At 31.9% G+C, this 14913-nt stretch overlaps 5 protein-coding genes across 8 annotated transcripts; 2 read left to right on the top strand and 3 right to left on the bottom strand.

Annotated features, from left to right (window-relative positions):
- Positions 1-187: 187 nt before the first annotated feature.
- LOC122396272 (rabenosyn-5) lies at positions 188-3078 on the top strand. 3 transcript variants are annotated; one of them, XM_043394507.1, is made up of 7 exons: positions 188-423; positions 567-689; positions 880-1020; positions 1118-1249; positions 1468-1819; positions 2050-2437; positions 2569-3078. In XM_043394507.1, the coding sequence occupies exons 1-7, from the start codon at positions 288-290 to the stop codon at positions 2794-2796; spliced, it is 1500 nt and encodes a 499-aa protein (XP_043250442.1). In that variant the 5' UTR covers positions 188-287; the 3' UTR covers positions 2797-3078. The 3 variants fall into 3 exon arrangements, with proteins under 3 accessions (XP_043250442.1, XP_043250441.1, XP_043250443.1); XM_043394506.1 differs by having other exon boundaries at positions 1118-1279; XM_043394508.1 differs by lacking the exon at positions 188-423 and having other exon boundaries at positions 779-1020; positions 1118-1279.
- A 268-nt stretch (positions 3079-3346) lies between these two features.
- Positions 3347-5468, bottom strand: LOC122396314 (protein Tube). 2 transcript variants are annotated; one of them, XM_043394598.1, is made up of 5 exons: positions 5408-5468; positions 4712-4957; positions 4438-4607; positions 3954-4351; positions 3347-3896 (listed from the first exon to the last, which is right to left on the bottom strand). In XM_043394598.1, the coding sequence occupies exons 2-5, from the start codon at positions 4879-4881 to the stop codon at positions 3537-3539; spliced, it is 1098 nt and encodes a 365-aa protein (XP_043250533.1). In that variant the 5' UTR covers positions 4882-4957; positions 5408-5468; the 3' UTR covers positions 3347-3536. The 2 variants fall into 2 exon arrangements, with proteins under 2 accessions (XP_043250533.1, XP_043250532.1); XM_043394597.1 differs by having other exon boundaries at positions 3347-4351.
- Positions 5469-5644: 176 nt separating this feature from the next.
- Positions 5645-8354, bottom strand: LOC122396051 (asparagine synthetase domain-containing protein 1). Its single transcript, XM_043394153.1, has 6 exons — positions 7876-8354; positions 7586-7786; positions 6594-7514; positions 6047-6459; positions 5797-5977; positions 5645-5723 (listed from the first exon to the last, which is right to left on the bottom strand). The coding sequence occupies exons 1-5, from the start codon at positions 7936-7938 to the stop codon at positions 5803-5805; spliced, it is 1773 nt and encodes a 590-aa protein (XP_043250088.1). The 5' UTR covers positions 7939-8354; the 3' UTR covers positions 5645-5723; positions 5797-5802.
- Positions 8355-8501: 147 nt separating this feature from the next.
- LOC122396052 (hydroxysteroid dehydrogenase-like protein 2) lies at positions 8502-12463 on the top strand. The gene is made up of 8 exons (XM_043394154.1): positions 8502-8735; positions 9082-9245; positions 9794-10007; positions 10083-10288; positions 10377-10574; positions 10950-11174; positions 11266-11394; positions 12246-12463. The coding sequence occupies exons 1-8, from the start codon at positions 8722-8724 to the stop codon at positions 12356-12358; spliced, it is 1263 nt and encodes a 420-aa protein (XP_043250089.1). The 5' UTR covers positions 8502-8721; the 3' UTR covers positions 12359-12463.
- Positions 12464-12631: 168 nt separating this feature from the next.
- LOC122396301 (S-adenosylmethionine mitochondrial carrier protein-like) lies at positions 12632-14748 on the bottom strand. Its single transcript, XM_043394571.1, has 6 exons — positions 14284-14748; positions 13643-13799; positions 13437-13546; positions 13064-13304; positions 12857-12995; positions 12632-12758 (listed from the first exon to the last, which is right to left on the bottom strand). The coding sequence occupies exons 1-6, from the start codon at positions 14347-14349 to the stop codon at positions 12632-12634; spliced, it is 840 nt and encodes a 279-aa protein (XP_043250506.1). The 5' UTR covers positions 14350-14748.
- Between the last annotated feature and the right edge of the window lie 165 nt (positions 14749-14913).

Genomic DNA, 14913 nt, shown 5'->3' with positions numbered 1-14913 from the left:
TTACAGAAACATATGACTTATGGTATATTTATAACAAACTGAATTTGTACATTTGTCAATTAAATAATGTTACAATCACGAATTCGTTTAATTCTGTTTAAAATCGAACGAGAAAAATTTGACGTTTCCATCAGCTGATATGAATCAATATGGCTGCTCGCGAAGCACGTTTTCCATTCACGGTCGAAGAGACGCTTACAAATGAGTATTGCCGTGTGTGAAGTAGAAAAGCATTACAATAAAAAATCGTGAAATTTTACAAAGTATCGTAAATTTCATATTTTACCATGGCTGGCAGCGAGAAAGTATTAGAAGGATTTATTTGTCCGATATGCATGACCGAATTTAAGGCACCTAATCAATTAACTAAACATTTCGAGGATTTTCATAATAATGATCCAGAAATTCTCAAGTCGCTTAAAGGTGAGAACTTTGGTAGTTTAAATTGAACGGGGATCTTTTAAATTTGCGAAACAAAAATATTAATAAATAAATTCGTATATTTACGTTAAAAATGAACCAACGCGATCGACAAAGCAGCATCTTAAAGCTGTTTTTATTTCCAGATCTCTTTGGCAAGGCAAAAAAAAAAATCTTAAAACAAGATGAAATACCGGAATCATTTTCAGGCTCTATATCAAATAAAAGACAATATAGCCCAGAAATTAATTGGGGACCTCAAGAAATTGGTAAACACATGCATTATGATATTTAATGTTAAGAAAGTTTTATTCAGTGTTGCAGTAAATTATTTTTCTTTTTTTTTTCGAAATTTTAGACCGCAATGCCCCCTTAAACATTAAGGATTATTATTTCTAGCTGTGTATCCTTCCAAACTCAACAAGTTTTACAAAGTATATAATTGAATAAAACTTTCAGGTATGATGAAATCACATACAGCTTACTTTAAAGATATAAGAAACGCAAGACTGGAACGATATTCTTCAGAAACAAATAAACTCATAATAAGATTAGATAAATTATTAAATAATTTACCAACGGATCCTGTTGATAGGAAAGGTAGAATTACTAATTTAGTCATTATTTGTCAAAAGCGATATATTATTCACATTGCTTGACAAAAGCAACTTAACATTCTTGATTTTTGTTGATACAGTTCATGAACGTGCCATTGTGCCATGGATAGACGAGAAAGATGTGAAGTTATGTCCTACGTGTGCGAAGAGTTTTCATGTTGCGAGAAGGAAACATCATTGTAGACTTTGCGGAGCTGTTATGTGTCACAATTGTACAGTATTTCTATCTCTGCAAGATGCGCGTACGTACTTCCATTAATTTCACCGTTCAACACAAATTTCTTTTCTGCAATGTCCATTAAGTGTACCTGGTAAAGTTGGTACATGGTTTTTAACACGTTCGTCGCCGCGTCACCCAAATATAGGCGGCGAACGTGTTAAAAAACCCCAAGAAATTATAGCAAAAAACAAAAATAAGACTAATTTATAGGGAAAATGACAAGTCCTGTGTCGGTACAAGATGATTCTGCAGTGTCTCCTACTTCGGAACGACGAATTTCCGAGCGCATAGTACGCGCGGGTATTGGTCTAACAAAATTAGCCAGATCGCCATCCAGTGGTAGCTTGAATAGCGTTTTATCGTTGGTCAACGATTCGGCAGCTGGCGAGCAACATTTTAGAATTTGTATACATTGCGCAAATTTACTTGACGCGAGGGAAAAACAAAAAGCAAAACACTTCGACAAACCAATCGTATGTCAGTTTTATGAAAAAATGAGAGCATACATGGAAGAAGCTTCGCAACATATGCAAATGTATAATAAAATGGGGGAATCTTTGAAGTATGTCTTACAAGACTTCATATCGGCTGTAACGATGTTTCTCAAACTTGATCCAGGGATTTTTAGATTTAAATTACTTTAATGATTATTAAAAAGATAATAATTGTACCGTAACGAGTCCGCCAAAAGTTCATTGAAAAGGTCCGCAAGAAGATGAAGTTTGAGAAATGCCGACCTATAATATAAATTTCTACCATTACGATTCATATTAAAAAAATCTGTTTGTTTAGTGAGGGAGAAACTACATACAACTTAGACGACGCGCAGGCTTTACGAATTAAAATTGCAAAGTTAGGTGAAAATATCGATTTAATTAGTAAAAGAATTTCTGTACTGGGTACAAGATGCGTAGAAAATCCACCGCAAGAACAAGAACTCCGGTTGCACCACATGGTCAGAGTATCTGCGATGATATTTCTAAAAGAAGATTTGCTGAGTATACCGTCTTTACCGTCGACAGAAAAATATGCAGAGTTGCAAGTAGAACGTCAGAAACGATTAGAAGCTAGAATCGCATATGAAAGACAGCTAGAAGAAGAACAAAGAGAGAGATCTAAAGAATATCGTAAAAGGGAAACGTGGAATACCGAGGCTCGATCCTCTGTAAAGGAAAATCAGGTAACTCTACAATTTATCGAAGTTACATACAGTAATGCCCACATAAATGACCACGGCCGGTCTCGAGCGTGATCACTTAAGTGGTCACTACTGTATATCGATTAATCGATATCGATATTTTATTTGCGTAGCCGGTAGTGGTGGTGAACCAATCACAAGGCTGGGGACCCTCGAACGTTACTCCTAAAATGCCTCCGTCTATGGATCCCATAATTGAGCAAATGAGTAATCTTCGAGCTTACATTAAACAAGCTAGAGACGATTGCAGATACGATGAAGTTGCTACCTTAGAAGGCAATCTTAGAGAATTACAAAGCATATACTTTACTATGAATCAAGGTAATAATAGCGATGGATAGAAACACAGCTAAGCCTGCATTTTTCTACAAGGTAATATCGTATTTCTTATCAAATTTAATGATACTTATAAATATTTCGATTATGTCCAAAGTTTCACGTATCACTGCATCTAATTCATATACAAGATGAAGCGTGTAAATCATATCGCTCGAATAACTTGTTTATTTTTTTAAAAAAAAGGAAAAAATGCAAACATTCTTTTCTACCATTAAAAATAAACGAGTTGTCCGGATGTATTGTTTTAAACGTCCCATCCTGTATTATTGCACAATGTGATATATTTCAAGGGTTCCTTTATATTAATCAGTTCAATTATATCGCATTACCAATATATTTCATAAAGCATATATCTATTGTTGTATATAATGACACTAAAGAAAGTATATAATTTTTAATATGAAGTTTATATTAAACTATATCAGAATACATTGAAAAATAAATTCTTACAATACTCGTTTATATGAACTATAAAAATTGTTATTTATACTACGCTTCTAAAATATTTAAATGGACGTTTTACTTCTATTGCATAATAGCGATTATCGGTAATATTATTTTTATTAGACATTAAGTGAATTTGTATGAATGTAATAACACTTGTACAACATTATTTTCGCCTCTTTTTATGATACAGATTTAAGCTAGTGCTTAAACTCGTTTCGATAAATATCGAATATCGATATACATGTTCCTTTATCGAAATAGACATCTGCATACTTAAACGCGTCTTATAAATATTTTATTTAACGTATTCCAGTACCGTGACTGGCAATTCTTGCGAACTCAATGCATTTTGTATCATATTTCCTTCATTTTGTTCAACAGCCGTGTTATCGGGATCGCTTGTAGAACTCTCACGTAGCTCGAGAACGCATTGCGGTAATTCGGTAGAAGTTATTTCATTTTGATTAATATTTAGATTAGACAGATTCAATGAATCGTTTGTAGAATTATTATGTAAAGTACTGCTGGATGCAAACGTATTGCTGTTCAAAAATGCCGGAAGCTCGTCTGACTGCGCTTCCTCGTTTAATTTAATTTCTTCTATACTTTGTCCAAAATTATTTAAAAATACAGGTAAATCACGGGACAACATTTCCTGTTTCTCGAAACCATACTCCTTTGAATTATTATTATTTGCATTATGCGTACGTACCGGTTGTTTCGATATGTGAAAATTATTCCGCGCTCTGCATTCCTCTGCATTCGGTTCGCTACTGAACTTCATCAAATCGGACACATCTACATTTGACAATGTTTTCGCGTGTTTTTGTCGAACGATTGCATTTCCAACATTTTCTAAATGTTTTTTATTATGTTCCTCCTTAATGGAAACTAATTTCGTCGACTGCATGTTCCTTTCCAACGAACTGTTGCGCGTCGCATTATCTATTACCTTATTATCATTAGCCTCGGAGGGCAGTCCGAATATTAACAACTCGTTAGAATCGATATCTTGTAGATCCACTTTTTCCTCTAACAATTTTTTTATAACCTCGTCTGAAATATCTACGGGGGCCGCAGGTCCACACTCGGGCCGTTTTGGTAGTTCCTCTGTTAACAAAAATAGAAAATATTGAGCCCACAATCTGTATATGGTTTTATAAATAAAGCTAGTTGTACATTTTTATATATTACACCTTTTAAAATGTCCCCTGCCAGGTAATCGGCTGCTCTAAATAATTCCGCTTTCACTAGAAGATTTAATAAAGTGCGTAACGTTGGTCTGTTTCTTCCCATTGTTCCCCATTCTGCCAAAAATATTTCAGCTGCATTCCTCCTTTGTTGTTGAGCAGCTTGCTCTATCATGCTATTATGAGAATGCATGGGAAGGAAATATAAAAATGAACGAGTTATTCCTCTTGAACTTATTCATTTGTTATGTAAATATTTAAAAAATTTTCATAACATCACCTAAGGTGTTCTGCATTAAATTTGGGAAGATCGGATGTTTCACATTTTGGTACAATTGCCATTAACTTTTTCCATGAATCTGACATATTTAATATTTGCCCAAGCATATATAACTCTGCTGGTCTTAATTTTCTCAATTCTGTGTCTAAGCAAACTGTATTTTTTGACATTGTGCTATTATTTCATACGGTATCAAATTTGTTAATATACAGATGGTGTAAAGGATTCAACAATTATTGATACTTTCTGCAATTTTAAAATATTTTTCATAATTATAATAAAATTTATTTGAATATATGTGTATTAATTATAATTATACAATGTCGACGTAAATGTGTAAAATTACGTGACAAATCAAGTAATTATTAAATCATTTAAAACGATCGCCATGTGGATAATTTTATTATTTGTTCAATAAAACATATAACAATTAGTGTGTAATTCCAACATTTTATAATGAATATTAGCGAACAATAGTATAAATGTAAGAATATAAAAATACGTATGTATTTATGTAGTACTTGTTTAAAATATCCGAAAAGGATTCCTAACCTTTCCGTATTTAATTTCATTTACTTTAACGCATTTCTCTCTTCCGTAAGTTCGATATTAATACACTATTTATTATTATTTAGTATTGTTTTTAACTACCAGCTATTCAATTTTACAAGGTATTTATTTAAAATATTTGCTTACGTTTTTCTTTTAAAGTTATGTAGATTATCATTCGTGGCGAATTATGTCCGTAAATAATTAAAAAAGCAAGGCAATAGTTCTAACCATGATACCAGCAGCATAGATATAATCATAGAATTAACATATAAACAACATAAAACATATTATTGAAATAGTTTATTTTATTTCCATAAATCGTAAAAAGTTTATATAAAAATTACATTAAAAATTGTGTTTTTTTTTTTTACAAGACAAATGCATGTTTGAACATAAGACAGAAACTGCAGTACACACTAAATATCACAGACTTGGCAAAGTTACACTACAGTAAACCAGTCTGAAAGTAAATATTGGATCATTTTTAATACTTGTTAATGTATTTGCTAATAACGAAATGACATTCTACAAACCAATTTTCATAATCTATCTGATACATCTTTAGCATTTTCTTTGCCATTAGCGATTCGCGACCCAAACTGAAATGCTCTCTTAGGGAAGTTAGCAGTATTTTGGAAGCCAAGTTTATATGCCAATAAACGCAATAACAACTTGTCTCCCAAACCAGATGGCATTTTATCTGTTGGGTAGCACCTATAAACAATTCAATGACGCTGTATGTTTGTTAACAATTCCACTATTTTTCAAGTACACCATTGTTACCTTTCCCATGGTTTCAATTGTTGAACATATTGTACTATATTTTCGTCCAAGTATGGCAGTCTTGATTGTTTCCCGTGATCGGATACAATACGATCGTCGCGGCCTAAATTTCGTTCCGAAATTCTAGCTAATTCGATACTTAATTCTTGCGCTAGGGCGTTCCAACCCTTATGTTTCAATATTGTCCTATGCCTCATATATCCACCGAACAGTTCGTCTGCTCCCATGCCTAACAAAACTACTCTGCATGGTGATTCATAAAAATTGTTGCTCGCTGAAAGCGTGCCTCTGGCACGGCTTGCAAACCATACAGCACAACCTAAGCTCTCGTCTAATATCGTACAAAGCGGATATAATAAATTGGAAATTCGCGCGGAACGATATTTCTGCAATTCTATTTGAGACACATTTACCTGGAATAAATATATATTAGTTTAAGATCCCCTGTACAACGCCGGGTAATATTTGATCGAAGCAACGATTTACGATTACAACTTAAATGGATAATCGATAGTAATCGGCTCGTGAGAAATGAAAAATACTATACTTCAAGAAAGTTCCACTTCCTTTTCGGGCAAATCTTTAAAAGCTCTGAGAACGTCTGCTTTCCGGTTTTTCGATCGGGAACATCGTACTGAATTTGCGCACATTGTCTTTCATTGTTCGCATTAGATTTCATAGATGCGTTAACTAACTTTTCGAACGCAACGTTGATCAAATCGATATGTTCATTTTGCGGAACATATTTGTCAGCGATTAATGCCAAAATAGCAGAATCTAAACCTCCGGAAAATAACACGCCTATTTTCGCATGATCGCACGTAACATTTTCACCGCGTAAAAATAGCTTAATACAGTTCTTACAATATTTTGGTTGTTTCTTTACTCGAACCTCCACAGCTTTATGGAGAAGTTTCGACAGTTGATCTACTCTTTCGTATATATCTTTATTTTGTAAAAAATATCGCAATGTCATGTAAGAATTCTCAAAGTAAGGACTATTTTCAAAACATTCTAAATCTATAACGTTTGGGTGTAAATGTAGATTTGTCAATGTATCAGATTCTAATATAGTTTCTTTAATATCGATATCCACGGTTAAATGTGTTTCCAATACTTCGATAACGTCCGTGAATCGTAAGTCTGGCTCCCTCCACGGATAGCATGCAAGATTTACCCTTAAATTAGCTAAATTCATCACGAAAATGCCAATTGCAGGAAGCTCTACTATCCCATCTATTTGTTTATTTGCAACAGATGTTAATATCAGAATGTTTTCATCCGTGTTTGCTTTTAAGAGCAAACTATGTCGCCCTATAGTATCTCTGCCAAAGTACAGAAGGTTGCTGGACTTTTGAAAGTATACAAAACTGTATGGCCCTTGTATTTCTTTAAATACAGATATAATAGTTGGTGATGATTGGAGAGCATTCAATACCACATCAGTATCGCATATGTTATCTTGAGCCTGAAACAATACAGATATAAGAACAAGATTTATTCGTATAATGTCCAACACTCTTGATGTAAGATATTTACCAAATTTCCAGAAAATATATCTCCATTCCAAAGAAGAATATTACCATTAGAATCTATGGCAGGTTGTTCAGTAAAATTAGAGCCTTGCATCCATAATACAGAAGCAGCAAAATGCCCAGACCAGTTTTCAGTTAGATGTTCGAATTTTTCTGTTGCTTTATCAGGACCACGAGCAGTTATTAAATCCTTACAAATATTCCACTGACGAGATAATATCAGTTCATTGATACATATTTTCATAACCTAATTAAATTTATCTTTTAACAGTATATAAATATAAATAATAATACCTCGCTTGAAACTTTCACATTGTTCTCTTGGCTTTGTGAAATATAACAAAATATTCCGCACATTTTTTTATCGATGTGTTATAAACATAACCTAAAATTAAAAATATTTCACAAATAAAATGTTCTCGCAATATTTATTTACAGTATGTTTATGGATAAACAATCGAATATGTAGTGTTCATGATTAAAATACAAATAAAAACACAAAATTGTTTTAATTTGTCTGTTATCATCGACTGTAGTTGTGGTCAAGGGACAATGAAATTACAGAATAAATAATTCTCTCTATAAGAAAACCTAAATCTTCGATATAAAATATACTCGTGTCTGCATAAAAATTGAAATAAATCTAACGTTTACGAAACTAATCATGCGTATTTAATGGAAATAAAAATGTCAAATTCGTCCAATTTGTGCATCGTTAATCTTCCAGATAAAGATTTTACACAGTGATATTAAATTATCGACATTCGTATCTAAAGCCACCTGTAATTTTTTTTATACTCCTTCAAATATATTTTATAATATGTAGGTATATAGAAAATTTAATTTGCAAAAGTAACACGTGCGAGTACATTGAATGATTTGCATTAGTCATTTAGCCTTCGACGTGAAATTCTCGCCATATTGTTGAAGATGGAATTCTAATCTTGAAAACACAATTAAAAGAATTTAAAAATTGGACATTGCACCGTTATCGATAGTAATCCAGTTCAAGTATAATTTACTCCTTTATGTTGTTAAACATATTTTTATTTCATTACCGTGAGTGTAACCGAATAAAGCGGTTCGACGATTAAATAAATACATCGATTATTTCTGACAGTTCGTCGATCTATTTACAATATGATCAATACGGGGTATGTAACATACATATTAAACAACAACTTTTAATTAATTCTGCAAGTCAGCTGGAAATTATAACGTATTTTCACATTTGTACATTTTAATAAGTACGCGGAAACAGGATTAATATGTTTATTATTTAGTGCTACCGATCGAATGTGGATCAAATGAATGAAATTTTTTTTCAGACACAATTAACATAATTGCTCTATTAATTTGGGTTTGTTTGTAAAACATCCTTGATTCAATTCTTCTTGTTTTAATGTGCCGAATAAAGTTGTTAGATAATTTAAATAAATAAAATTTACTAATCGTTTATGAAATAATTATATATATGTGTCATGCAAATATTTATTCTAGGAAACTTGCTGGTCGTACAATTTTTATCACTGGAGCATCAAGAGGCATTGGGAAAAGTATTGCTGTGAAAGCTGCAAGAGATGGAGCTAATATTATTGTTGCAGCTAAGACTGCAGAACCGCATCCAAAGTTACCAGGAACAATATACACTGCAGCTACAGAAAGTAATTATCTTACTTTTAGATCATAATAACAACTATAAATAGTAGTCTTAATAATTATTTATTGTATTAACTGTCCGTACACTTTCAAGATGGTTAATAACAAGGGATCACACCCTTGTAAATATTCTGAAAATGTCCCATTTGCAATTTTGAAATCAAAGTTCCACTCATGATAAGAGATATATCTTTATTTTTCTGGAGTAACCAAATAACAAACATTTAAATGCTAAATGTATACAAAATTTGTTGTAATTATAATTTGGCAAGTCTTGACATTCCTTTATCAGTGACCCTCCTTCTCCAATGTGCTTAAATGTTAATGAGACTGATGATCTCATTATTATGATAAATTTAACAGAGATGCACAAATTTTGTTCTATTTTATTAAAACTGAAATGACTGTAAAATAAGATGGCATGTTATTTGAAATAGTATTTTAGTATAGTAAATAGTTACCTTAGATTCTATTGAAAGGATTTCTGACCAGACATATTTTATCTATTAAACGTTAATATCAAATTAACAGGGAAAATCTTAATTTGTTTTAGTTGAGCAAGCAGGTGGAAAAGCATTGCCATGTGTTGTGGATGTAAGGGATGAAGCGCAAGTAGTTTCTGCAGTAGAGAATGCTGTTAATAAATTCGGCGGTATCGACATTGTTATTAATAATGCAAGCGCGATATCTTTAACAGGCACAACATCCACGGATATGAAAAGATATGACCTTATGAATAGTATTAATACTAGAGGAACATTTCTTGTGTAAGCATACAAATTCCTGTATTGATTGCTCGAATTGGTAACTTATATTAATCAGTTTCATATTAACGTTTCAAGGTCTAAAGTTTGTTTACCTTATTTAAAGAGAAGTCCAAATCCTCATATAGTAAATATAAGCCCGCCATTGAGTATGAAACCAATATGGTTTAAAAATCACGTTGCGTATACTATATCTAAATATGGTATGTCAATGTGTGCTCTTGGCATGGCAGAGGAATTTAAAGATGTTGGTATTGCTGTCAATGCTGTTTGGCCAAAAACTGGTAAATTTTAATTGATGTTATTCGACTAGCGTTAAAAATCTTGATGTTTATGTTTTAAATATAAAAATTTTTATTTTATACCTTTAAGCTATCCATACTGCTGCAGTTGAAATGTTATCTGGCCCAAGTTCAAGCGATTATAGTCGTAAACCTGAAATAATGGGAGATGCTGTTTACGCTTTAATTTGCAGAGATAGTAAATCCGTCACTGGACAATTTTTAGTCGACGAAGATATTTTAAAAAGCGAAGGAATTACGGACTTTACCAATTATGCATGTAATCCAGGTAAGTTATATACAGTAGTGCCCACTTAAGTGTCCGCGGTTATTCCCACCAATTCTTAGAAGCTGCTTCGAACATTGCAATGTAATATGTCCTCCACCAATGCATGATACTTTTGTTCCAATAGGTTCTTGGGCAGTTTAGCTATTTTTTCTGTCTATTTGACTTGAAAGTTACAATTTCGTAATATCAACGCCGCGTGTACGGAGTACGAAAAATGGCGCTCGTTTTACGATTAAAAAAACGCGCCTGCCAGGGGGTTAATATAAACGAAGCAATAACTTACAAAACTACGTTTTACCATAACTTATAATTTAAAATTAGTCATTGTGTAGTATCTTCAATACATTTTTCAAACTCTTTTGCTTTTTTCCTTAGCAAACAAAGACAAGTTGATGCTTGATTTCTTCTTAGAAGAGAATTTGGAAGGGCTGAATTTACAAGAACAGTTAATTAATATTACCGCGCAAAAGAAAGCTGAAAGCACACAAGATACCAGTAAATCAAATTTACAAATCGAACAAATATTTACTGCCATTGAAGCTAATTTAAGCGGCGAACTTGTTAACAAAACAGGAGCTATATTTCAATTTAATGTTAACGGTAATTAAAGTTCTGTAATAATCAGTTATTTTGTTAATGCTGTGTCATTTATTCATTATTCTTCGACTATTATTTAATGTAAATTTTGCAGGTGATCAAACTGATACTTGGTATTTGGATCTTAAAAATGGTAAAGGTTCGACGGGTAAAGGAGAACCAAGTCAGCCACCAGATGCTACATTAACGATGGATTCTAAAAATTTTTTTGCGATGTTTTCGGGTAAGTGATAATATTACAATAAAATATCAGGGGACGAAGGGAATTTATGTAGCTATAATACAGGGTGGGGCAGTAACTATTAGCACCTCAGATATCTTCGAAACTATAAGTTTCACAGAAATATTTGCTAAAGTAAATTGCACAGTACGAAGGGTGCTATTCGGTGGCGATAATAGTTCTTTTGCAGGTGGAGGTACTTCGGACATTTGAAGGTCACATCCATTTTTTTAAATGGATCGGTATGTTTTTGCTTCCGTATCACGATAGAGGATCTTAAAACGAGTTCAACGACCTGTTACACAAGGTCATTGAAGGTCATTGAAAGTAGAGAAAGGCGATAGTACTTACGGTTTTGATAGTAAATGAAACATACGTATTGTAAACAGTAAAGGAATGCGTAATGCTTACCGTTTTTCTTCACTGAGAATTAACACTGTTTGAAGGACCCTTTAATAGTTTGCAGGTTAAGATAAACATGATAAGATTATTATCGATAAATCGGTAAATCCGGCACGATGTATCCGTTTGAAGAGCAAGTTGATATGCTTATTATTAAACTATTATCGCCACCGAATAGCGTCCTTCGTACTGTGCAATTTACTTTAGCACTTGATCGGTACATTGTATATGTATATGCAGGTATATGGTTTCGGGTGTCAGCTATTGTATCTCATTCGCACTTATCCATTTTCCTTACCTCCGTTGAATTCTGAGAAGTGACCATACCCGCTTAATTGTCCGCGCTCGGGACCTGCCCGACATAGATATTATTACTACTGTAATAATATATTAATATCTGTTCGAGTATAAGTCGTATTTTTTCATAATTTGTACCAAAAAATTTTGTTTAGGAAAATTGAAACCGGCATCAGCATTCATGATGGGTAAGTTAAGAGTCCAAGGTAATCTTCAGAAAGCAATGAAGTTAGAAAAATTAATGCAAAGTTTGAAATCTAAATTATAAAAATGAAATATACGTCAGTATATTTCATTTTTTTAAAGCGACACACGCATTAATTGATTAATTACAAATACCGCGAAATGTTTAAATTTTGAAAGTTTTATGTTACATCGTTTGTGAGAATTTAATACTACAAATGACATGTTTATACAACCGTACAGAAGTAAGTATAGTACATATTTTCATATATTATTGTAATATATATTTTATAACAATTAAAGAAGTTAATCTTTTGTATACATCATTTCTATACATCATTAATATTTGGTATTCTTCTTATAAAAAAATAAGTAAGTCTGTGGAGAAGTTTGTCACTACAGTTTTTACTTTTTCGTACGTGCCGAAGAAAATAAAACCTCCTAATGTTATCCAAATTATTCTAGGCCCGATACCCGCATAAAGTCTGAAAAATTTACAGTGATTATGTTTACATAGGCATGTATTCACATTAATAATAAAGTCTATTAGATTATTAGTTGTAAATTAAATTGCAAATCTTACCCGGGCAAACCTTTTTCTCTATATATATCTTTTAGCATATATAATATTTTCAGTTTCTCGGAATTTGTATTTTTATGGGCGAGCATTATTCTCGTCTTTATTACGTCTAATGGCGTAGTAACAGAAGCAGATACACCACCTAACAAGTTATTTATAGTCATTTGTACATTAAATAAAATATAGTAATGTTCATCTAAAGTTTTAAACCTGCGATTGCTCCACAAACGGCGCTTTCCACCGGAAGTATATTCCGATCGATATTAGAATTCCAGACTTTCTTTAAATATTCCCATATTGGAAACTGTATTAAACTAAAAGGCATGTCTCTTAACACGGTACTCCAATATCCACGATATAGTAATCTAAGGGTAATATCTTGTTTATTTAATACTAGTGCTTGTTTCCTTTGCTTCACAACTTCTATGGGCACTCTTATCAGAGATGCTACCTTTACTCAAAGCATGATAATTAAATTACATTTTACTAATTGAAATTTTACAATATATAAATGAAGATTGGATATCTTCATTTATATATTGGCTTTATTATATATTGGATTAAAATTTCCCATAAATTTTACCATTTCTGCTAAAGATGCAGCACCCATATGAAGCAAGGAATGATATTTCTCGGAAACTTTACATTGTACAACAGTTTTAATACCTTCATAAGTTACAAAAAATAAGGATGCTGTAATATTGCAGAAAAAAAAGAATATAATTTAATTTCTGTAGTTTTATAGTTCTCTTGTATTTGTAAAATGGATTTAGAAAATGTTTACTGTACCAGTTGGTGCAGAACCGATCAAAACAGGAATAATTCCTTTATAAAGACCGGAACATCCTCCTGACTTTCTAAAACCTTTTTTAGCTTGTAATCGTGTTTTTAATGTATCCAATGGAAATAATGCCACATCAACAGAAGTACCAGCCAATCCTCCTGCCTATTCAAAATTATGCATTTCTCTAATCTTTGTGTAATTTGTGAAAAAAAATTATTAAAATGCTATGAAATGCTAAAGCCCCACTACTATGATCTTACACAAAATATGAAATTACTAAGAGACAAATATATGAAGCTAAAAATAGAAAATTACAGATGAAAAAAAGAAATTTATGCCTCTGAAAATACGTATAGTGTTAAATTAAATTAGGAGATATTTAATTAAATTTGCTTTATTCTTAAAGTTAATTTTATAATTAAACAATGAAAAAAGTAAAGAAAAAAAGAAATATATAAAAATGCTCTAATACACGTGACACTTTTATTAGAATCACTGGTATTTAATTTAAAATAGTAAGTATCTTTGTAAAAAATTTAGATCATTGGAAAGCGAAGTTTAATTTTCCCGCAATTCTTGCATTTAATTCTGTTCCGTAGATATTGGGAAATATTTAAACAATTTAAACGAAGTATATATAACTTACTATTAACGATGCAACGAAAATAAAATTCGTATTTGTTATTTTGGGCTGTTCCTCGTGTGTTGTCATTTGGTAATGGTGTTTGATAAAACAGTTACTGGATCAGTTATTTTCATGCGTGCCCAATGCGTCTAACCTTCACGTTGCACTACACTTTGCTACATGTAATAAAATAGTAGCTGATAATACGTGTCTCGTGTTGAAGATCATATAATATTATCGTTGAAAATGAGAAACAGTTTACGAGAAGATTTAAAAGGTTTGAAAATAGAATACTGTATAGCAGAACAAATATTTTTATGATTGTCTCGAAAATGATGGCTGAGCAACGTTATGATATAAAGGAAAAAGTTGAAAATAATGTCTCTGGCAACATATTTCGATCTTATGAAAATTGGTGAGGTAGTCCATTTTCGAAATAATCATTACAACGTCGCGTAGATCTTCAAATCGATACTGTAATTGCATTACAAACATAAAGTAACCATTATTTTAAAAGAAATTCGTCTGATTTTCATAATAATTTATTAGTATTCAAATTCCAATTTTTTCAATATTATTTATTTGGGACATAAACAATGTTTATATTAAAACTATCATATAATAATTTTTCTTATACTACTTAAAATAAAA

Source organism: Colletes gigas, unplaced genomic scaffold (assembly GCF_013123115.1).
Source record: "Colletes gigas isolate AHSC1104 unplaced genomic scaffold, ASM1312311v1 Colletes_gigas_Sc00007, whole genome shotgun sequence".
Taxonomy (NCBI): domain Eukaryota; kingdom Metazoa; phylum Arthropoda; class Insecta; order Hymenoptera; family Colletidae; genus Colletes; species Colletes gigas.
The sequence above is the reverse complement of the archived record's forward strand: the minus strand, read 5'-3'. Positions and strand labels throughout refer to the sequence as shown.

Excerpts from the sequence above, each read along its gene's own strand:
- LOC122396052 (XM_043394154.1), top strand. Across the intron at positions 9,246-9,793 it reads ATACACTGCAGCTACAGAAA|TTGAGCAAGCAGGTGGAAAA; the intron begins GTAATTATCTTA and ends AATTTGTTTTAG. Across the intron at positions 10,575-10,949 it reads CAATTATGCATGTAATCCAG|CAAACAAAGACAAGTTGATG; the intron begins GTAAGTTATATA and ends TTTTTTCCTTAG.
- LOC122396272 (XM_043394506.1), top strand. The coding sequence starts at position 288 with ATGGCTGGCAGCGAGAAAGTATTAGAAGGATTTATTTGTCCGATATGC. Across the intron at positions 690-879 it reads TTGGGGACCTCAAGAAATTG|GTATGATGAAATCACATACA; the intron begins GTAAACACATGC and ends TAAAACTTTCAG. Across the intron at positions 1,280-1,467 it reads TCTATCTCTGCAAGATGCGC|GGAAAATGACAAGTCCTGTG; the intron begins GTACGTACTTCC and ends ACTAATTTATAG.
- LOC122396301 (XM_043394571.1), bottom strand. The coding sequence starts at position 14,349 with ATGACAACACACGAGGAACAGCCCAAAATAACAAATACGAATTTTATT. Across the intron at positions 13,800-14,283 it reads TTTTCGTTGCATCGTTAATA|GCAGGAGGATTGGCTGGTAC; the intron begins GTAAGTTATATA and ends AATTTTGAATAG. Across the intron at positions 13,305-13,436 it reads CTGCATCTTTAGCAGAAATG|GTAGCATCTCTGATAAGAGT; the intron begins GTAAAATTTATG and ends CTTTGAGTAAAG.
- LOC122396051 (XM_043394153.1), bottom strand. The coding sequence starts at position 7,938 with ATGTGCGGAATATTTTGTTATATTTCACAAAGCCAAGAGAACAATGTG. Across the intron at positions 7,515-7,585 it reads ATATATTTTCTGGAAATTTG|GCTCAAGATAACATATGCGA; the intron begins GTAAATATCTTA and ends GTATTGTTTCAG. Across the intron at positions 6,460-6,593 it reads GGAAGTGGAACTTTCTTGAA|GTAAATGTGTCTCAAATAGA; the intron begins GTATAGTATTTT and ends TATTTATTCCAG.
- LOC122396314 (XM_043394597.1), bottom strand. The coding sequence starts at position 4,881 with ATGTCAAAAAATACAGTTTGCTTAGACACAGAATTGAGAAAATTAAGA. Across the intron at positions 4,608-4,711 it reads TTTAATGCAGAACACCTTAG|CATGATAGAGCAAGCTGCTC; the intron begins GTGATGTTATGA and ends TTCTCATAATAG. Across the intron at positions 4,352-4,437 it reads GGCAGGGGACATTTTAAAAG|AGGAACTACCAAAACGGCCC; the intron begins GTGTAATATATA and ends TTTTGTTAACAG.